The 23,128-nt window shown below is 37.0% G+C and overlaps 2 protein-coding genes across 2 annotated transcripts in view; both read right to left on the bottom strand.

Moving 5' to 3' along the window:
- The window catches only part of kcnn1b (potassium intermediate/small conductance calcium-activated channel, subfamily N, member 1b), a 34,003-nt gene extending 32,295 nt beyond the window's left edge, over positions 1–1,708 (bottom strand). Inside the window, exon 1 of the mRNA XM_077222828.1 lies at positions 933–1,708. Coding sequence (XP_077078943.1) covers positions 933–1,688 — 756 coding nt within the window. The 5' untranslated portion in view covers positions 1,689–1,708. The remainder of the gene's footprint in view (positions 1–932) is intronic.
- A 9,559-nt stretch (positions 1,709–11,267) lies between these two features.
- Positions 11,268–22,357, bottom strand: ccdc124 (coiled-coil domain containing 124). Its single transcript, XM_077222711.1, has 5 exons — positions 22,271–22,357; positions 20,930–21,101; positions 15,668–15,860; positions 14,231–14,336; positions 11,268–12,245 (listed from the first exon to the last, which is right to left on the bottom strand). The coding sequence occupies exons 2-5, from the start codon at positions 21,086–21,088 to the stop codon at positions 12,044–12,046; spliced, it is 660 nt and encodes a 219-aa protein (XP_077078826.1). The 5' UTR covers positions 21,089–21,101; positions 22,271–22,357; the 3' UTR covers positions 11,268–12,043.
- Positions 22,358–23,128: the final 771 nt, after the last annotated feature.

Raw genomic sequence — 23,128 nt, 5'->3', positions numbered from 1 at the left:
TCAAACACAAGAACCAGTCAAGCGGAGAAAGAAACAGACTGACGTAAACAACGGGAAAGACTTATGGGAGATTTCATGAGAAGAGATCGGTGATGGCTTTTACCTCCATCTGCTGTGCATTGTGAACTAAACTAATACTAATGTCTCTTCGCTCTGGCAGTGATGTCTAACCCATCATGAATAATACAGGCCTGAAGTACATGTTTGTGCCACTCAGGGGGGCTTTCCCTTGGCTTGCACAGGCAGAAAATGGAACAGCGAGGCAGAAACAGGGTCGGCTCTCCCACAAGGAATGAATGACACTGATTTGCCTTTCTGCCTTGCTTTTCTGTCCCTGGTCCTTTCAGGCAACGGATGCATTGATATAAGGCTAGAAAGATAGATAGATAGATAGATAGATAGATAGATAGATATATAGATAGATAGATAGATAGATAGATAGATAGATAGATAGATAGATAGATAGATAGATAGATAGATGCATTTAAAGCATAATTCTAAGCTGTGGCTCACATAATGAGGGAGGCTAAAAATATTCAGGGCTAGACTAAATATGAATGATGCCGTGTAGGAATGAAAGATTGCTTCATAATGTTCACTTACTATTAAACGCCATCATGGGAATCATGGACAGCCTGTTGCAAGCACCCCCGCCTTTTTCTTTCTTTCAATGCTTTCGAGGTTAGCACGAATACCAACACCTAGCAACTACAAAACAGCCTTCTGCATCTATACGGCCGAAATGTGGTGTTAAAATGGGAAGCGATATCAAGCATGACCTCCCAGAGTCGAGCTGGAGCCTGCGTAATCGGGTGCATTGATAAAACTGGCCACCTGTTAAGCATAAACTTCAGTGCACGCATAAACGATGCGTATTTCATGCGGTCTGTGCGCAACAACAACAATAAATTAGTTTGTATATGCAGGTTTACCTTATACCCTTCGTGTCTATGTTTATTCTCCTCGAGGCACACACGACTGTCAGAAGACAGCGGGCTGCTTTTACTCCGCGGAGAAACGGAGTTCCTGGCTCCCTGGCATCTATCAGGCGTGCATGCACGGGCGTGAAGAACTGGATTCCGCTGCTCGCCTGATCTCAGGCTGTCGTTTTCACGGTGCTGCAGCAGAGACGGCTGCTGGCTTCTCAGCTCCCCGGATCCTCGAGCGCAGCAGTTGGGCAGGCTACTCCTCAGCACCCGCTGCTGCTGAACCTGTAGCTGGAGGGAAGGTGGAGGGTTGTGACGCTGGCTTGGATGCTGCTGTTGCTGCAACAGATGTTGATGCTCTTGCAATCCGCAGCTGCACGAACAATGATCTGGTTGGCAATTTGCAGTTTTGGCAGCCCCAACACTCTGCTGCCGACTTAGGGAGGGTTTGAAACAGTCTGTGAGACTTAGGTTGCTTCCTTGGCTTTTGACTGGTGCCTCCTGACAGAAAGGGCTAGGCAGGTTCTCTTGGCTCTGTTTTGGCAAGGGATGTGCGGTCTGTCTAAGGCCACCCCTGTGCTCCGCGTGTTGGTGGTGGTGCTGCTGATGGACGGCTCCCGAGTAGCGATGCTGCATCCCCGCCTCACCTGCGGCGGAGTGCCGCTTTGCGTTGCAATGATCCGGCACCCTTTCGCTGCGCGCAGCCCCGGTGGAGTCAAGAAGGCCCGTTTCATTGGTAGGTTTAACCAAGACCAGCCTCATCACGTCACTATGGTGTTACAGGGAGCCCCACCTACATGTGACAGTCGAAGTGTTTATATGAATGAGTAGCCTATATACTAAGGGAAGTGCACAGTACGAGGGTGCGAATTATGGGGAGGTTGGCGAAACCAGACTCCCCAAATTAAGACTCGAACCCCTAAAGGAAATCAAAACAAAAGGTTGGGGGTCTTAGTTTAAATTTGTATACAAGTATAGGTTTAACGAACAAACGCTAACGAATAAAAGTTGTGTTCGCTTGATAGTGCAACCATAGCAACAGGAGGCCGCTCGAGCAATTCATGGACCTTTGTCAGTCACAGATTGTGATGACGCGTCATCAGCATCGTAAATCCTGCAGCTTTTTATACATCTTCATATTTCTCTCTTCCGACAGCCGTTTATCAATCTCAATATTTTTCCTCTTTTGGAAGTTCTGAAAATACTATTGTGGAATTTTTCTTTTGCTATTTGAGCAAATGGGAACACAAAAAAAATATTTTAGCCTAATGTACGTTAGTCATTCACCGCTATAGAAGTTTACCCAACTATGAGACTTCCACTTCTGAGAAACCCGGAAATGTGAAAAGGGTCTATTGTGGTCAGATTCTGGTGATATGTCCATAAATCGTGAGAAGTATTGTCATTATTCCTATCACTTTCAGATTTATATATCACAAAAACCATTGGTGTTTGAAAATAACTTTAGGATGTCAATTACATTTAGCTAACATTTGCCAGATTACAATTTTACCTGCGCGAGATGACCATGCCAAAATTGCAAAAATGTAGCTATAATTCATTTAAAATCATCATCCATGGTGCTCGTCTAAAAATCCTTATACTAAGGAGGTGGTGGTGGCTAAGTAGTCGTGGTGAGGGGTCTAGGTTGCTAACACAAATCCTGCTGGGTCGTTCCCCAGTAGAGGTGATTCAGGAGCTGGAGGACTACTAAAATCACAGTCCTGATCTGGCACCATTGTACTCATGATGTTTATATGAAATTGGCCAAGGGCAATTGTCCATGTAGTAAGTGTCCTTTTGTGAGATTTATCAGCTTAATGGCAACCTAAGCTTGGCCATTTTAATAAATAAAAAAATGAAACTCAAAAGAATTTAGTAAAAAATGACAAATTATTGTGATCAGCTAGTTGTTTTTGTGAGTTGATCACATATCTAATCTTATTGTGATGCGATGCGATGCTGGGTCAATCTGGTGGTCATGCAGTCATGAAACTCCTAGTAACCTGCAAAATATCAGAGAATAAATGCACATCAGTTCCATTGAAACCTGTTCTCAAACAATAAAGTATACTTGTATTACATTTTATTCAATTGGTTAGCACATGCACATAAACCAGTATCAAAAAAGCCTTGAAATTCAAGAGTAAAGTTGTTTAGATTTCAGGAAATTAGTTTCAGTTTTCACAAGATTGAGTGCTGATGTCAATGAAGGTGATGCCGTTTGGAGTTGAACATTGGAGTGGATCTGGGTTGCAGATGAAGGAAGCTGGTAATTAGATCTTTTTCATTAAGTAATTAGTCCTGGAGACCTGTATGGGTTCCTGGGCAGAATGAAGTATCATTTGCTTGCTGGTTTTGGAGGCAATGTTGCTTACAACCACATGAATTATTAATTTCCCTTTCCCACTCCATGTTCAGTGACATATGTGAATGGGATTGCCTGTTGAAATGACCCCAGTGTGTGTGGCATTTACAAACAGCATTTAAATTAGGCTAAACAAAATCTTCTCAGTTGTCAATGCTTTAAATATTGTTTTATGGGGTTACAGGCTGAACAACGTTTAAATCAAAAGGGTATTAGTTGAAGTAAATAGGGAAATGTTGACCATTAAACTAATACAGTATAAATCTACTCATTTTCAATAATAAATAAATAGCCTAATAATAATGCTTGAGATTTAATTTGTTTATCTTAGGTAATAAGTATCATGAACTGACAATGACAAATACTGGTAACACTTTAAAATAAGGTCCCAATCATCAATTTTAGTTAATACATTAGTCAACATACACTATTTGTTAATGTAATAAAAGTACAATTCATCATTGTTCATGTTAGTTCACAGTTCATTAACTAATGTTAACAGGTAGAACTTTTGATTTTAAAAATGTATTAGAAAATGCTGAAATTGGATTAATAAAATGCTATATTGTTCATTTATGTTTACCTGAACTAATGTGAACAAATTCAAGTGATCACAATACTTTTACAGCATTTATTAATTGGTCTTGGTTAATGTTAATTTCTGCACATTCACATTTGTAATGTTATACGAGTTAAAAGTGAATGCATTACGAATGAACATTAATTCACAATGAATAATAGTATATTAATAAATCAACTTTAATCTTGATTAATAACTGCTGTTAAAAATGTTGTTCATTGTTAGTTCATGATACTTAATGCATTAACTAATGTAAACAAATTGAACCTGAATGTAAAGTGTTAACCAAATAGATTGTCATATTTAGGAGACAAAAGTTGTAGAACCAGTTACAGCATTTTTTTTTTTTTTTGTTAAAGTAAATGAAATCTCAACACATTTCTGTAGTCTGACATCAGAATCAAACCCTTCCATAGCAACCTGACTGTAATTTGTAAAACCACTTAGGGCCTAGAAACAGCACACCATACAAACAGAGCAATTTTATGGGCTATCAGGTATTTAATATCCAGGTATCACTTTTACAACAGAAGGGCCATTTGTTTTCTATTTTAACCTGTACAAGAGAGTGAACATAAGGAATTCTTTTCGCAATCAATCGGCTCTTATATGAAGGCCTCTCAGTGTGCATTATTTATATATCTCCTCCTGTCGTTCCACCTGTTCATTAAACTGCATTCGAACTTCTCGCCCAGAGCTACGAGGAAGTAACACACACCCTAAATATAGATTTTTACCTTTAATTGCCTTTCTGCTGATCTTGGATCATTTTCCTTGGAAAAATCCAGGCCTTAAGAAAAGCAACACTGCCTCCAGATCAGCACCTATCAATAGCCGTAAATGCACTAGAGCGGTTTGTGTTAATGCAGATTCATTTGCATAAAACAAATGTCTGTAGATTGAAATGAATTGTTATATTCAGTTTCAGGGATGACAAAATAACAGTTTACAGTTAAATAAAATTGATATGGAGTCAATTTGAACACTTGAATTTGAACAATGTGTTAATTTCAAGTAAGCCTATAAAACTGATTAGTAATGCAGTGAGAACGGCTCAGGAAAACATTGCAAAATGGTTGCTCCTGTGTTTATTTTCGGTTTGTGCTAAGCTAACTGTTGCTATTACAGATGCTCTTTTGTATGAAGAAGCGCATGTTCCTGTCTAACAGCGAGAGAGAGATGGAGAGCCCCTGTCACAAGCAGATGAGTGTTCATTACTTTATCCTCGGTGGGTGTGTGTGTGTGTGTGGGGTGGGGGGGGGGGGGGTGTTGAGGAAGCGGGAAAGAGATTTCACACTAATTTGTGGGATGACACATTAACCATTTACAATATATATTAAACAAACTGACCATAAAACCCGTAGGCCTATTTTAATCACATTTTTAGCATAACCGGTAACTTGTGGTTTAATATCACAAGTATAGGGAATTAGCCTGAATGGCTAAATCTGCCACATTTGCATGTTGGACTTTGTACTCATGTTGATTAATGTGCATTGTTCCTTTTAAATAAAGAAATCACAAATATCTCCCCATATACCATGAAACAGATCAAAATTGGTAGATGTTAAAACAAACTTAAAAGGATGGATAGCCTGTCTGTCATAAATATAAAGGACATTTCTCCCATGCGTCATGTACAACAAATTGCAGATGTCTAAAAATACAGCCTGATGATCTGATTTGAGCAAACAGGTTGTTTAAACAGTAACAATAAGGTTTTATTTCTATTATAACATTAGTTAACATTAACTAACAATAAGCAATACTTCTAGAGCATTTACTAACACATTTATAATCAAAAGTTTGAATCTGTTAACATTTGTTAATGTGTTAATGTGAACTGACATGGACAATTGTATTTTTATGAACTAACATCAACAAAGGTTAATGCTCTAAAAATATATTGCACATAGTTCATGTTAACTAATGCTAACAAATGAGGCATTATTGTAAAAATAAGAGTAAAATCTACCATGTTAAGCCATAATGCCAAAAATATATGTAAAACATTGCACAGTAACTACTCAAAATAAAAATGCTAATTTTTTCCCCGAGAATATGCTCAGGAATGACAGCTGTTTATTAGACCTGTAATTGCTGAATTAAGTTTCCAAAAAGCCCAATCTCTGCATACAAGATTTAGCATTAAGGGGTCTGACATATAGATAAAACAAAACTTCCACAAAGCATTAATAATTGTAAACGGAGACATCCTTACCTTAAAGCAGCGTCCTTCTTTCCTTCGGCAAGCACGTTAGACTCGGGTCCCCAGACATACATGAGGTTTGAGTGATGGGCGCTTTTTCGAGAAAACAGGATTTAGTCATCAGACATGCAGCTTTTTCCTTAGACGCTTGTCAGATGTAGGGGGCCGGCCGGTCTCTCTTTGAGACGCATAATTAGGATGCAGGCTGAAGAAAGGACAGCCCAGCTTGATAAGGGTTGGCATGCAAATGGATAAGGAGACAAAGAAGCACAGCGAGAGAGAGAGAGAGAGAGAGCAAAACACTATATGTTGCACATAACACTTTCTACTTTAAGCATCGGGTATCATTATTGCGTCCACTGCTCAGGTTGGCTGAGGTAGTCGAATACATTGAGGTCCGCAGATGAGGAAATCGAGGAGAGAAATCTGCGATTGATGCTCAGCAGTTCAAAGGCCTTCCCAAACCCTCTTATCTTTCCCGCCACAGAGGCAGCTCAGATAAAAGACGAACACACATCACACTAAGCGTTGGACGGAAACATGGATGTTAGAGATGTACATGTACACAAACAGCAGTGCTCCGTGCATTAAAGAGTGTGTACGGTCCTCTTATTTATGCTTTAATTTAAAGTCACCATGAAATCAAAATTTACTTCTTTGTTGGAATATTGCAGTATTTATTATAAATTATTGATTTTTTTAAAAATTCATGTGCCCTTATAATCTTTACTCAAAATAACTTTCCCTTCCTCTTGCAGTGACATCTCTTCTCTGATGACGTGTTTAATGCCATTAGGGCGGGACAACCTGTCATTCACATTACATTACATCACAGCAACAGAAAATCACAACCATCCAATCAATTCCCGATGGACAAGTCAAACATTTTTTTCATGTTCGACAAGCCATTTCAATCGGATATACAGCAAATTCAGTTTCATGCCTTGAAGAAGCGAGTTTTTGGATTGAAATATTGTAATTTTTGTTTCATGTTTGTCATTAAATAATTTAGAGAGGGACATGCTAGCCAAAAACAGGGGACCCAAAAGTCTAGTAGAAAAGGCAACAATTGAATAACCTTGTTTTGCATTTTAAAATGTATTTTTTATTAAAGTTAACAATAATTAAAAAATAAAGTTTAACATTTTTCTAATAAAATACTTTTTTCATTTTTAAATGTAAAAAATGTATTGTTATTTTTGGTTAATGTTTGTCACTAAATAATTTAGCAATGTTAGAAAAACACTATAATATGTGGAAAAATACCATGGGGCCACTGAATTTACTACAAAAGGCCACTAATGATAATGCGTGTTTGGTATTTTTCTTTCTCTTTTTTTAACAATACTGTTTAGCATTTTTCTAAATCAAGCATTTTCTTAAATGTAAAAAAAAAATCATTGTTATTTTATTGTTTGCCACTAAATAATTTAGCAATGCTAAAAGGGCATGGTACAAAATGTGGCCCCAAATGTCAACTAAAACCCATTAATGAAATTGTTTGTTTTGCTGATTTTTTTAAAAATTAACAATAAAATAAATTACAAACAATATATGCTTAGAATTTTTCTAAGCAAGTTATCATTGTTTTGTTTATAAATAATTTTAAATAACATTACCAATGATTCAACACATTTTAAGTGGAAAGTGAAACTGAAAAATTTATACAAATGTCCTAGTGTTTCTCCAGTCCCCTTTAGTGTCAGTGACAGCAGCATTCAAGACTTGAACAAAACCTGATAATGTTCTCCAGCATGATTTGAGATGTTCCACAGAGCATCTTGGGCTGTAATGGAAGCAAAAACATCCGAGGTAACATTTTCAGCATCACAGATTTGATAAAAATTGATACAAAATCACTTTTAATTAAAGTTCTTCAAATGCCTCCAACTAGAAAGGATAATGAAACTTTGCATCTTAGACATATGTGGACCGTCATCAATCTTTGATGCTCTGAGACTCAGCAGATAAGGGAACTCCGTGCTATTTTGGGCCTGATGCCCTCTAAGACAGCAGGGTCTCTCTAATGGCTGGCCCGCCCCACACTTACATGTGGTTAAACACATACCCGACCACAAACATGATGAAAAAAAGCATAGATTTAACAGAACTGTTCCTATAGAATGTGGAGTGCCACGATGTGAAAATCAGCACACCACACACTAAAGCCGAGTGCACAATGTATGATTTATTATAGTCCTTTACGACTGTTGTTTGTAAGACTGTACAAGCACTATCCCCGCTGTAAGCCATGTCACACTGTGGGATGTCAGTTGTCATTAATGTCAGACTGTCCGGTAGTCAAGATGTGTTAAAAATGGACACACACACAAAGACTTGTCCAGAGTTTTACATCATTAATCCGTGACACATTCAGTGAGGTGAGCTGTATTTACATCCGGGATAGAAATTGTGGCTAGGAAACAAAAACAATCACTAGCATTAATCTTATCATGGCTTCTCTTGAAAAAATAAAATAAAGACGATGTGTGTGGAGCAAGTGGTGGTTTGTTGTTGTCTCACTAATTGCGTCATCAGGTTCAGCGCTCCTATTGGTTTTTGATTTGATGTTTGTCATAGAAGTTACACTACAGGACTGTGTGCAAATCTTCTGACACTGCCAGAATTTATTCTGAGGTACAACTTGATCGCAATGGTCATTAATCGGCTGTCGGTGAACATGTCAAACTAACGATCAAAGACTTCAGATTTTGGCCTAGGATCCGAGGAATTGTTTAGGATTCACAAATTTGTCTCAGACGACCAAATCGCAGCCAAAATCATACAGTATGAACCCGGCTTAACTGATTCCATTCACAAACAACCAGAATCCCGACTGTGAACACGGGAAATCTTGCAAAATCTCTCCCAGTCAAACGTGACTTAGAGTAAATGAAGATGGCGGACGATGGGCAAGAAGAAATGGCGATAACAGTGTTTGGACTGCTTTGTACAGAAAATTTCCAGGGAAAAAAAGAAAAAGGTTTGAATGAAGTCATGGAGATGGCGTGAACACGTTTTCGTTCCACATGACAATCGACAGAGTGCTTGCACGTTTGTTTCAATTTCTGATCGCAAATTTTCAACATGTTAGAAAGTCACGATTTGATATCGGTGCGGCCCCGGTGTACATGAGGACATCTGTCATGTGACAAAAAGGCATCATGCCTCAGACTAAAAGGCTTCAGTCATTGGACGAAACCACATCGCGCCTCAGACCAGTGTTGACGAATCTGGGGTTTTACTGCGGAATTGGGCTACTTTTACACAGTTGTTATTTTTAGTCAGCGGGTTGAAGCAGTTGAATGAAAATGCAAATCCGCTCTCGGACAGTAGGTGGCACTTATAGAAGAGCAGAAATGCCTTTGTCTGACCCTTCTTGTATCCGTTTTGAAAAAAGTCCGTTTAGCCCGATGCATTAATGTCTGATACCTAAAAGGCTGTTTCGACTCATTCCCAATTGTATGAGACCTGACACCTGACGTTGTTTTTTCTGAGACTTGAAGCCTTTCAGCCTGAGGTGCAATGCCGTTTCGTCCAATGGCTGATGCCTTTTCTTCATATGACTGAGGTCTGAGGATGTCCTAAAATGTACACTGTAGTCCCGATATTCTTCCAAGCAGATTCAGTTTTCTCTTAACACACCTAACAATACAGGAAAATCTGATTCGGGTGGGGAGATTAGGGCCCAAAATCGGCCTGATAGTGTGTGGGTTGCTTTAGATTCATCTTCTCATGCTGCACAGATTATCAGCTATTTTATTGAGTTTGATCCTACGACAAAACCACTCATTCATCAAAGAAATTTTCTCTTAAGAAACCTGGTCTCCAAAACGATCTTGATAAAATGATCACGACAAACCGGCACTGCTAATAAAGATTAGCCAAATATAGTCATTGCCCTTGAGTGCAGGAAGGGGATGTTTTTTAATTAACACTCTCAGTGGGTCACAACTAATAGTGTGCAAATAGGTTTAAAAATAAAACGACATTCTTACGCATGTAATATCTTTGCTTTGAAACACCCCTGTTCAGAGATTTTTAGATTGATTAAGAACAGCTATTGTTTCACAATTGTACTTGAGGTCTTCATATGTTGTCATTATGATTGTTTTATAGGCAGTTATGTCGAAGTCATGAAAAGGACACATTCATTAAAACATTCTGCATGGGAGACATGTTTAATAGAAGGCGAGTAAACGGGAGAGGTTATCGCATGGCATAATCTCTAGATGACCTACAGTTCTTCCACTGTGACGCTGCTTATTGACACATTATGGCCATAAATTACTTTAAGTGCTAAAGAGTGTTCTTGCCGAGGATAAAGGTGGCTACTGGGAATTATCCGGCCTGCAGGCTAATTTCCTTTCCTTCCGGAACGTCCCATAGGGGTCAGTGACTGTTTATGTCCATCGATTGTGTACCTGCAGAGACGTTATTAAAAGCAAATCTACCTTCAGTATGTCTGAAGTATCACATTAGCAGCACACGTGGTTGAACGAGGGAAGATGTCATCATAGCATGGCACTTTCCATTCACAGAATAAGACCAGAAACTCTTTAAAAAAAATGTTTTTAACAAATGTTCAGTCAATCCAAGGGGTCAAACTAATTATTCCATGTGCTGTTTTGTTTTCTCTTAATTCTCTATAGTTTTTGGGCTTTTTTTGTAACACTGTCAACCAAATTTCAGTATTATATGTGCATGATGTTTTGTATGATGAAATATTTTAAATAAAAATTAAATAATATATTTCATTATAAATTAAATTTCTAAAATAAAATTTTAAACATCAAAATATTTTTAAAATAAATAAATATATATATATATATAAAATTAATAGAGTCTATATAACAAGGGTTGCAAAGTAATGGTTGTAAAGTTAACCTTGTAAAGCTAGCCTAAATTAAGCTGGAACAAGTTAGCTAGTTTAGGACCAAGGTTGGTTTGTGGTTCTCAGTTTCCCTTAAATTTAGGAAAAGTATTTGTTTGATCTATTTTTCTTACCATAACTTGGGTATGAGGATTAAATGATTCAACTTGACAAATGCAGTCAACAATCCAATATTTGTGAAAGTTAAATGAACTAGGGTTAGGCAAAACAGACAGCAACTGTTTCCTGAAAAATAAATGAAATGGGAGACCAAAAAAGCCATTTCTTTTAAAGGAAATTAGAAAAAAATGTGAAAGTAACTCTTTCTTCCTTCTTTATTTTTTTTTTCCAAGAACCACTGAGAGTGTTTGTCCTCCAGATGCGGAACAAAGCATAGAGTGTTAACACTACTTGACATGCGTGTATGGGAATCCAACGGTTATTAGTCCACTCGCTTTTTGAATGTGGAGACATCGTTCCAGGGTCCAAAGTGCAGTTTCAAAACAAGGAGTCATGTAAGATCAATCAATCAGTCAAAAAAAAAAAATCCCTACCATCATCTTAACTAAGGGCAATTATCAGATCACCTTTCTCTTCTCCATAAATTTCAAACCAGAAGCTCCATCATATGCCACCCAAAGATCTTCACATAGACATAAAAAAAATAAAAAATTGCCTCAGGCTAACCACACTCCAGCTCATGTGCAGCATATCAGATGTAGACATTAATTAAGGGGCTTGACACTGCTGCAGTAAAACATGTTATGTGGAAGAAACATGTGCTAGCTGAGAAGAATCCACTCTGCATTCACTCAAAACCCAAACTAAAAACTTCCCAGTAGCTCTTGATAAGTTGTGGTCTAGCAGATAAGCAAATTAGGTTGTATGCTGTCATACATCATGAGATATTTATTGAATAATTAGTTAAACAATCCAAGTTTGTATATGAGTTCATGTAAGAGGTGAGGGATGTGAATAGATCACCACTACATGTGTTAATTTTGTGTGTCCAAATTAATCATGGTGCCTTATTTGTATTCATTAGGATCTGCGTCGAGGGTCAGTCTTTAAGTGCCATTGTGTTGGTTTACTTGGAGTTGTAGGAGGCCACGCGTTGGTTGAGGGGGTTTTCCGGAGACTTTGTCCACTCCTTCTTGAGCTGCTGTTTTAGCTGGGAAAGTCGCATATTGGGGTTCTCCATTTTAAGGCGTGCCATATTTTCTTCTTCAAATGCAGCGTAGGCGGCTTTCATACGACGCTCAGGGTGTCGATCCAAGTCTTCCTTAGTGCTGTAAAACAGAAAAAACAAAAAGCCTGAAATATACTGTGACTCTTATTTTGAAATGTATGTACTTCACTACTTCCAGCTGCTTATTCAAAAAGTAGAGAGAGACACAATATGCATTCTTACAACCATCTACAAATTATAAAGTAAAAACTGTTATAAATCATAAACAGTAAATAAGCATTCACTTATAAATGGGCGGTATTAACTGATCGCGAACTGCACTGAAACCACAAGCCTGTAGAACGTGCAACAGTACCACATTTTGAACTTTGAACTCACAGTTATTAATTAAATCATACCTTCTGAAGTTTGATCACATTAGGCTGTGTCATGATTCCTAATCTCCATCCTCAAATTCAAGAGCTCTTAAAATGATAATTAAGCCTTTTGTTGTACATTTAAAGGCAGGGTGGGCGATTTGTTCTAGAATCATTTTTTCTTTTTGTTATGCTGGTTGAAAGTCTCTTCACATCCTGATAGCAATAACTAAGTTAAATGTTCTAAATATTTATATTTACATATCGTCTGTGGAAGGTGTAGACTGTAGACCATAAAATGTTCACCCAATCATTGCATTTGGTCTGAATGTACATATTTTCGTACCTCCGCAAACACTGATAGCGCAGACATCACACGTCATCAGCGCGTTCCGCAAGGTTATGCAGAGATAGGCATATGAGCAACAGCAGCCAACTTATGCGGTTACTCCTGAACCAAAACAATGAGCTTTTGCAGTGTTCATACCATAACTACTGTAATTTGGAAGAGATGGAAACCCGTAACATTATACTCAGAGTGGTTTGTGACTCGAATTCTATAGCAACACTATCAACAGCAAAATGAATCTGCAGCAGTCAGATGGTATAGGTCAGAGCTCTAAGATTTTTATGTTCATTTTTATTGTAGTGTTATGCGCTTTTAGACATGAGGTAATTTAACGCCGTCTCTTGTGATGCTTTTCAGACTCTGCCAGTGTGCGCTGTTACATTCATGTGTTTTGAAAGAGGCGTGGCTTTGGAGACACTCTGAAGGGAGGGTGGGATCTCATGCTTTCAAAGCTAGCTTGCTATTGCTAGCCACTCTGAAAATTGCCTACCCTAGTGAAAAATAAATAGCATAAATAAATGTATTTCAAATATATTTTAGTATAAGTATACTACAAATACATTTACATTTTACATACTTAATATAAATACCCTGCAATTTAACTTTTGGTATACTAAATTGGTATACTTAAACTCTGTTAAATTGGAACAACTAATTTTGAACTAAATGTACTTAAGTATATCTTTAGTTGGACCTCAGCATTATTTCTGGATAACTAAATTATATTTGATTGTGCTAAAGTGGAACTAACAAATATCTTGCATTTAAAGAAAAGTATTATACAGAGATTATACTAACCTTACTAGTCAAGTCAAGTCAAGTCACCTTCATTTATGTAGTGCTTTTAACAATATAGATTATTTCAAAGCAGCTTTACAGTGATAATAGGAAATTAAAGTAACCGAGATTATTTTGGCTTTACAGCAGCTCTAGAATAAAGTTACTGTCCAGCTAAAGTTAGTTTTTAACTAAAAGTGATATTAAAACACATTTTGGGCTTAATATTAAGAAATGTGCATTGTGCAATAAAGAAGTACTCCAGTTAAAGTTGAATTATAATTCTTATATCAGTAAGGCTTAAGCGATATGTCAGTAAATATGTTAATGGTTTTGTAGTATACTTAGTATGAAACAAATGTATTTTAAATACATGTTTTCTTCACTAGGATACCTTTAAGATATTTAAAACTTTTTATCACCATAAATTTGATACAACTGAATTTAATACATTTTAAGACATTTTAAGAACACACACAGACCCAAAAAAATATGGAAATTGTGATTTTTTTTAAATTATTATTATTTTTTAAATATTTGCATTTTGTTTGTAGAATGTCTGCTAATTACTCTAAAAATGTATTTCTCCAGAGAGCATGATACCTGAGAACTGCGATGGCATCCTCTATGGTTCGGGCCTCCACCGTGCCTTCTTCTGGAACTATCCGATTGATGTTCTCCTCAAGCGGCATCTCCAAGTGGCTTTTTTCTGTAGTTTTGAAAGGACACATTAGACTAAACGATCAGAAAAAGTACATTCAAAACAATTCAACAATATAGACACACAAAAATAAGTGCAACATGTGGCTGTCATTCAGGTGTGCACACCTTGCTCAGAGGCCTATAAAACAGTTGCATTCCACTCGGTGTGAACAATTTTGACAAGCAATCCAGTTTATTTTGTTGTGTGACCATAAATAGGGCTGAATGTCAGCATAAAATGATAATACACCCTATTTATTTGACCAATGTAATGTTATTGATCTTAATATGAACAATTCACTCATCCAGATGATTACTCTTTTTGATTTTCTGGTAAAAGCAAAAGGCTGCTGATGCATGTCGGACTTCTCCAATCATTTACTGTAGTCCGCTTAAACCCCGTCCCTTTCTTATAATCAACCGCAAGCTCGTATTCAGATCTGCCTCCATCCAATTATCAACCATTGGGTCCCTGCTCTACATTTTTTTTTTTTTTTCCATAATCCGTTTCACTCTGATGCATGACACGATACAGAAGAAAAGATTTGTTGCAACTTCAGTTTCATTGTGACTTTAACTTGTCAGGGTTTCCTTCATGGACGATTGGAATAATATAGTGACCCAAAAAAAAAACAACAACACCCATGGTATTAAATGTAAAAAAAATTATAATAATTATATTTCACCTAATTAGTGTGTTATGTTTATTAGAATGTCATGGTTTTGGCTTATCAACATTCAAATATAAAACTCCACTGAAGTCAATGTGTGTCAAATCTCCCATACAGTATACGCTTATTTCACGCAGCCGTTATTTTGAAATCGAAAGCGAGGCTCCGGTGGGAAGAAAACCGGAAGTGTTGCCTTTAATCATAGGAGAGTCGCGAATGCGATGGCCTATTGTTGTGTTTAATGTAGAAATTAGTTATTCTAAAAATGTACATACATTTCTTTCATACTTTAGACTATATACAGTGAAAATCATTTATAATTTTTTTTTCCCCAGAAAGTAAAAAAAGAAGCAAGAACGAACTATATCTACATATCCTATATTGGATATTAACATCCAATAGTGTAAATCGCGGCAGCAGCTTCAGGTTTGTAGTCCAAGGCATTGTTGTTTATCTGTACTTCCAGGGTTCTTCCCACCGGAGCCTCGCTTTCGAATTTAAAATAACGGCTGCGTGAAATAAGCGTATAGAGGGCCTTTTGTGTGACACACTATGTACAGCACTGGAAATCAGTCACTTATGAGGTTTTATGATGTTTAAGATGTTGTCTACATTGGAAGCACTGTTACATTTTGGAGCAGAGTTATTGGATTGGATTTGGCCTTACCTTTTTCCTTGGTTTCCTTGATTTCCTTAACATTTTGCCCTTTTTGTAGGTTCTCCTCGATCTGAGCTCGAGTCACTTTACTTGGGGCTTCTTTTGTCTGTTTACCCTTTATTTTGGCATCTTCTTCCTCAAGGAGCCTTTGCTTTTCTTTCTTCCTCTCCAGAGCCTCCAAACGCTTCTTCTCCTTATCATCCTATACACACACACACACTCTTTTAAATTACAACAGGACCGATGTTATCAAGGCAGCCTGATGGTCATTAAGCAAATGTAAGTGTAAACTGCAGAGCAGAGTAAAGAAATTAGAGATGCCTCCTGCCCGCTCAGAGTCACTCTGTGTCAGCGCGGCAGTAAGTAATGGTTACTAGGTTCCGACATGGTCTTAACTGTCCACATCCTAACCACCCAGCCACCTTCTTGTTGGTAACATCCCCAGAAATGGTGACACAACAGTAAGGAGATACGCATAATGAGATGACACCTTCAGATTTCCAGCAGAGGCTGAAATGTCATTCGCATGACACAGATAAGACGCACGACAGGCCGGGCTTAAGAGTGAACCAAGATACGCTCCTCTCTCCTGACATTCTCACATATCTACTGGTGATAAATTATAGTCACCAAACCCGATCTTCACAGAGTCTGAGTCGGTGGCTGATCTTTAGAATATGTAAAGGATAAATCAGTGTGTTTCCAGTGCAGGTGAGCTTTCCTGAACACACAAAGCGGTCCCAGTGACATGGGGTATAATTAGCAGAATGGCTGCAGTGGGATAACAGCGGCATGGGTCTGATAGGACGCCGGGGATCAGATGGCAGAATTGGGAGGAAACAGGAGGAAGGGAACAGGGTGTGAGGAGCTCCTAACCAGAGTGCCTTACCAAGTAGACTGGCACATCATGCCAGTATTGCTGACTCTCACTACATATGCCAACACTGGCTAAATAATGTATGAAATAGAGGCAGGAGAGAGCCAGGAAGGGAGAAAAGGCACCGATGGCCTGCAAAGACTGCTTTTCAAATATTTAGACTACCGAAATATCTATCGTAAAATACATAATCTATATCAGCCCAAAAAACATATCAAAATAGGTAAACGGGATTTCAATTTATATGACACTTTGCTATAGCCTGGCTCCGCCCTCCTACGCACTTCCGCTCAATTTCATTTTCCTTCAGTACTAAGTCTGGGATTGCGCTGTAGACTTTGGTTTTCTCCGATCAATTTTTTACCGGGCCAATCAGCGAACAGAGGGAGTGGCTGAGAACGATGACGTTGATGTCGACTCGTGCGTTATTTTGAGTTGTAGTTCAAAATAAGAAAGATGCGAGCGAAGCCATTCGGTCCGTTGTGGCAACGCTGCCGAATATCAAGAAGTTAAAGCCGGAGCAAGAACAATCTTTGCTTAGTTTTGTGTTTATGGCCATCCTCCCACGGGGTTCGGGAAAAGACATATGTCACGACCAAACGTCAGCGATTGGTTATGGCAGATAGAGTGACTCTGGGCAGATCCAATAGTTTTAGACTTCAATAGAATACCCGCCTACAAGGAAGTTAACGCTTGTCAATGGAGCGGTGCCAGACTCTCTGTACAAATGAAATGTACGAGAGTCTGGTAGAACCAGGCTAACTTTGCTAAGCTTGTTTCCAAAAATATTTAACAAATTAATTTGAGAACTGGGTCAATACGATGCAATGTAGCTTGCAAATGTGTTAAAGGGATAGTTCACCCAAAAATGAAATTATTCTGGCATTATTTACTCAATTTCATACCATTCCAAACCTGTATGGTTTTCTTTCTGCAGAACAGATATTCTTGAAGATATTTAAACTGTTTGTTTCCATATAATGAAAATCAATGGGGTCCAAAACAACATTGGAGAAAAAATTATCACCTTTTGTATTCCACAGAAAAAGAGAAAAACATACAGGTGAGTAAATGATGACTTAACATTTTCTTTTTTGGGTGAACTAGCCCTCTAACACATGTGCAAGCTGCATTGCATCGTACTGACCCAAATTTTTGTGTGAAATACTGATTTAATATTATGCATGTGTTACAACAGCCTTTCAACCCTAATTAAATTCACCTGATCCAGCTAATCAAGCCCTTCAGGCTCATTTGAAAACTACAGGTATGTGTGTTGGAGCAAGGTTGGAACTTCTGCTGCGTTCATGCCATGTCGTAAGTACCGTAATTTCATCATGACAACACGTGAAGCTGTTTGGGATTGGGAATTATGTGTTTCTTTCTATGGCAACACTATCAATGCTAAATTAATCTGAAGTGGTCAGGTGGTACAGTGGTCACGTGGTCACACGTAGATGCTCTCAGAAAATTCAGAATTACGAGTTCTACGAGGACGTGAACGCTAAACACACTTTAAACTCTTTAGGTTGTGACCCTCCAAGAACTGAGTTTTACACCCCTGCTATAAACATTTGTTACATGTGTTAACGTGGATCCCTTGCAATCTGGTTTGCTGACACTTAACATGGCAAAAACATAGCTTTGGAGACATAATAGCCAAAGAATCACTGCATATCAGTCACAACATCTACACAAGGACCTCACCCAGGCCTCAAAATCATGCTCCATTACTGACAACAAAAACTCCTCAATATGCGGCATAATTGATAGAGGATATCAGAGCTTCTGTGATGGTGTTACTTTAACCCAGTAGGCTTCAGCTTTCATTTTATTCGTGGGGACCTCATTTCCTGAGCAACCCTAAACCTGACTTGCAATGTATTAATCTATTGTGTGCTACTCAGACTCATATGTCTGCAGCTTTAGCGAGGAAGACAGCTGTGTCATTTAGATATAAGATTAGCAGCCAATGACGGGAATGTTAGACAACATAACACGGAAAACATGGGCACGGTGGGAATCAATTTTCTGTACATTCAGTACAGAACTCAAAAACATTTCAATTTCATAAAGACAATTAGGACCAAAGGGGCTAACGTTTGGATGGTTAGCTCCAACTGGTAGTTGCTACAACTATACTGGACCATTATATAAGCAAAAAGCATCTTGACGGTGTAGTTTTTTTTCATACACTACCTATCAACATTTTTCGGTCATTTTTGTTGTTGAATTAATATTTCTATTTAGCAAGGATGCAATAACTTGATCAAAAGTGGCAGTAATGACATTTATAATGTAACAAAAAAAATATTTTTCAATCCTTTGGATTTTCTATTCTTAGAATCTTGATTTTTTTGTGTGTTTTTATCACGGTTTCTACAAAAATATTAAGTAGCAGCACAACTGAAATGTTTCTTAAGTACCAAATCATCTCATTAAAATAATTTCTGAAGAAGGATCATGTGAAATTGAAGACTGGAGTAATGATGCTAAATATTCAGCTTTGCCATCACAGGACTTTTTTTTAGGTTTTAAATTGTAATAATAATTCATAATATTACAGTTTTGACTGTATTTTAACCAAAATGCAGCATGAGCATAAGAGTCTTTTTTTTTTTAAAACATTTAAAAATCTTACCAACCTCAAACTTTTGTATGGTAGTGTATAAATGCCAAATAATAAATATTTTCACAGAGACTATTTTCACTATAAAGAATTCAAAAGTGTGAAATGGACTAATATTATTCCATATCTGCTGCTTTTGATGTCACAGTTTAAGAGGTTTGTAATTGTATCGTGCCATCAGCCAACTATTGTCATGACATCATTTTCCTGTGGCTTCTAATGGATAGCAATCTCTATCCAGGTAGTACTGACTACATTGATTAAGACAAACTATTTCACTGTCGAACAAATTAAAGGGTTAGTTCACCCAAAAATGAAAATTCTGTCATTAATTAATGTTCCAAAACATTACTTTTGTTCATTTTCAGAACACAAATTCATCATTCATCTTTTTGATGAAATCTGAGAGATTTCTGTCCCTCCATTGACAGCGAAGCAACTACCACTTTGACTCTTCAAAAAGTTAATAAACATACCAAAAAACGAATCAACATGAACCGAGCAGTTTAGTTAATTATTTTCTGAAGAGACTCGATCGCTTTATATGATGAACAACAGATTGAATTTAGGCTTTTATTCACATATAAACATTCATCACCGCACACATCAGTTGTGGTAAACGGAAGCTTAAGCATGTTTGCTTGATGTGCGATAACCAAATCATTCTCATGTTACGCAGCATGTTTGAGCTTCCAGAAGAAGCTTCTGTTTATATTCGCTGATCAATCTTTAAATGTGAATAAAAGCCTAATTTAAATCTGTTCAACATATAAAGCGATCGAGCCTCGAGAAAATTTGGACTAAACCGCTCAATTCATATGGAAAGTTTTTCTCTTTATGAACTTTTTGAAGCTTCAAGTGGTAGTTGCGTAGCTGGAGGTACAGAAATCACTCCAATTTCTGACATGAGGGTGGGTAATAATAGAATTTAGAATTTTTGGGTGAACTAAACCTTTAAGTGGATTGGAGAAACAGTCTGTACGATATGAAGGACTAAAAATGACAAAAGGAAAAATATATAAATAAATAAAAGTAGAAATAAATAAATAAATGCAGTTTATTTTTACATGTATTTATTTATGCATGTATTTATTTATGTATTTCCACATTTCTACATTTATTTATTTCTGTATTTCCACAAAAAAAAATTTTTCCTGAAGCAGGATTGGTTAGCTGGGGGCCGCATCGCTAACCAGACAGAAGCAAATGATCCATCTATCAATCTCTGGACGCAGGCTACCTATGAATGGTCAGAAACTTTCCCATTTTAGAGGTAAACACTACACTGAAATATATTTCTGAACAGATTTAAGGCGAGAAATAGACAATCCAGCAACAGAATCTTGATTCATATTTGATCAGCATTGCCTAGTTTTACAGTTTGTTGTGTTTATGTATAAATACATATATAAATGCATAAATAAATAAGTGTAAAAATACCGAAAGTCATTTATATTAACAAAATGTATTTATTTCCACTATATTTCTGCATTTATTTATTTATTTCTACTTTTATTTATTTATTTTTCCTTTTGTCATTTTTAGTCCTTCATAGTAGGAAGCCTGAGAGGAAGATCTTTACTGCCACCTTGTGTTTATTCTACACTCTGTCTGTATGCACGCATTTCATAGAATGTACTTCCAATTAGGTGTGGATGTGACAAAAATCTAATCACAGTAATGGTACATTTCAAACAATCGGAAAGCAGATCACATTTCCTGCTTTGAAGGACATAAGTTGTTAAAGCAAAAAAATCAGTCCTACCTTCCTCTGCTCTTTCTTCATGACATGTTTGTCGTTATCTTGCCAGAGTGCATCCTCCAGATCCTTCTGTTTCTGTGCATCAGCGACTGCTTTGGCCTCAGCCTTCCTGGCCCTCGCTGTGGCCGATTTGGAATTCTCACCCTGGAATTTCTTCGGCATTCCTGGGACTTCCCTGCGGAGATAAGGTAGAGATGATGACCAGTTAAAACTGGTAGAATACTGTATGTGCTGAGATCACAAATGGCATTAATGTGTAGTGTATAAACATACAAATGAGAGAATGATTAAAAACTAAACACATGGAAATCATGACCTGAGGCTGAATCATAGTATTTATTTAGGACCATTTGGTATTGGGCTCTCTATTTGGTTTTGTGCATCTGTTCTGTGCATCTCATACATTTCACAGTAAAACACACACCTCAATAAAATAAAATAAAATAAAATAAGGGATTTTTGAAGGCCCTTTTTGGTAACCACAGTTGCCGGTAGCTATTTACTTCTATAGTATTTATTTGTTTCTACTATGCAAGTCAATGGCTACTGTCAACTGTCTGGTTACCAAAACTCTTCAAATCTTTTTTTTTTTGTGTGTTCAACATAACAAAGAAACTCATACAGATTTGGAACAACTTGAGGGTAAGTAAATGATTAACGTTACACAATTGTCATTTTTGGGTGAATTATCCCTTTAACATAATCTGGTATTAACTAGGCAGTGTTGAACTCCAAATATTTTGTTTACAGCACTTCCAAAAGAGAAGGAGATAAACAAGGTAGACGGTAAAATATGTATCTACTTTTTCTTAATTATCTTATATACTTTATTCTAATGTTATTTGCTATATATATATATATATATATATATATATATATATATATTAAAATATAATATATTATGATTTATTTTATATATATATTTTGATATACATTTAGCAGCAGTGTGTGCTGCTATTAATTCATAATTAATTAACTTTATCATAAATCTTACACCTGCTCCTGTTTTTTATGTTCTGACAGCACACGTATCATCTGACATGTCTCGTGGCTAGAAGATTTAATTCTCTAATTTCCTAAAATAGAGTGTCACAAAGGCACTCCAAAAATTCTGGAACTTTAGGAACATTTTAATTGTACTTTTCTTTTCAGAAACCATCTCGTTAGCATCTTTGCTAATCACTCTGGTTTCAGAGAGTGATAGTATGCATGTACAAGCTTGTATCAGATTCTGTCAACTGAACAATGAAAGCAGATCTAGACGCGGGCGTTCAAAACATATCTATTTATAAGTCGAAGTCATTTTCAGGCACCGAATATAATATATAATGAAACAGCACCAACCTTTTCCTGCACCGGGATGATGTTCGCTCTTCTTCTCAACCCGCGGCGCTACAGTTGAAGCGGTTCATTTAGCGCCGTCTGGAGGCTCGACGGACAGTCCACTACACGCTTACAGTAAACAGCGAACACTAAGCTTACCTGTGTGCAATAGCCTACTCAACAGGTACAGAAAAGTCGAAATACGTGTGATACTACACAACAACATCCAGAGTCACTCTGTTAGTAGTCTATTTGCTCCTTAACCAGAAAACAGTGGGGTCCAAAATGAGAAAAGTCTTCGATATTATGGATGTCAAAATATTGCTTTGTCCATAGATGTTATTCTCATTGTACTTTTCATTCTTATCTAATTTTATGTGAATTTATTTTTTTATATATATTTTATTAACAATACAATTGCCTTTAACATATTTTATTTTTAGCTAACGATTTTTTTTTAGAAATAAATCCTAGTTATAATGAGAAGGCCCAATAAGAAGCTTTATTTGAATTTCAGGATTTTTGTATTTCATTCAGGACTTGTTATTCAGCATGATTTGAAAATAAAACAGCAGCTTGTGCTTCAGTGGAATCTATGAAATTTGACCTTTTGTAGCCTACAAAGGAGTTTACATGGTCAGTTTTAAATATTTATTTGATTAGTGACCAGTTCAAAATCTAAAATATTTCTTCATTATACCTATTTCATGTTGGGTTTTTATATAAAACTTTCTGTTTATTTTCCAAAGGAAAATATCAGATTTTCAATGTGATCTTACACTTCTATAAAAAACAAGAAAGGAAAAGAAATCATTCAGAATAGATGTTTACAAACAATACCACATTACTTTGCTTAACTTGTTTAATATTCCCATCATT

This window comes from Siphateles boraxobius, unplaced genomic scaffold (assembly GCF_051911475.1).
Source record: "Siphateles boraxobius isolate OS27281-9 unplaced genomic scaffold, OSU_SipBor_1 9, whole genome shotgun sequence".
Classification (NCBI taxonomy): Eukaryota; Metazoa; Chordata; class Actinopteri; order Cypriniformes; family Leuciscidae; genus Siphateles; species Siphateles boraxobius.
The sequence above is the reverse complement of the archived record's forward strand: the minus strand, read 5'-3'. Positions and strand labels throughout refer to the sequence as shown.

Bases quoted from the DNA above. Each gene is read 5' to 3' on its own strand.
- ccdc124 (XM_077222711.1), bottom strand. From the start codon at position 21,088: ATGCCGAAGAAATTCCAGGGTGAGAATTCCAAATCGGCCACAGCGAGG. The intron at 15,861-20,929 runs GTAGGACTGATT...GTGTGTGTATAG, and splicing joins TGAAGAAAGAGCAGAGGAAG to GATGATAAGGAGAAGAAGCG. The intron at 12,246-14,230 runs GTATCATGCTCT...TCTGTTTTACAG, and splicing joins GATGCCATCGCAGTTCTCAG to CACTAAGGAAGACTTGGATC.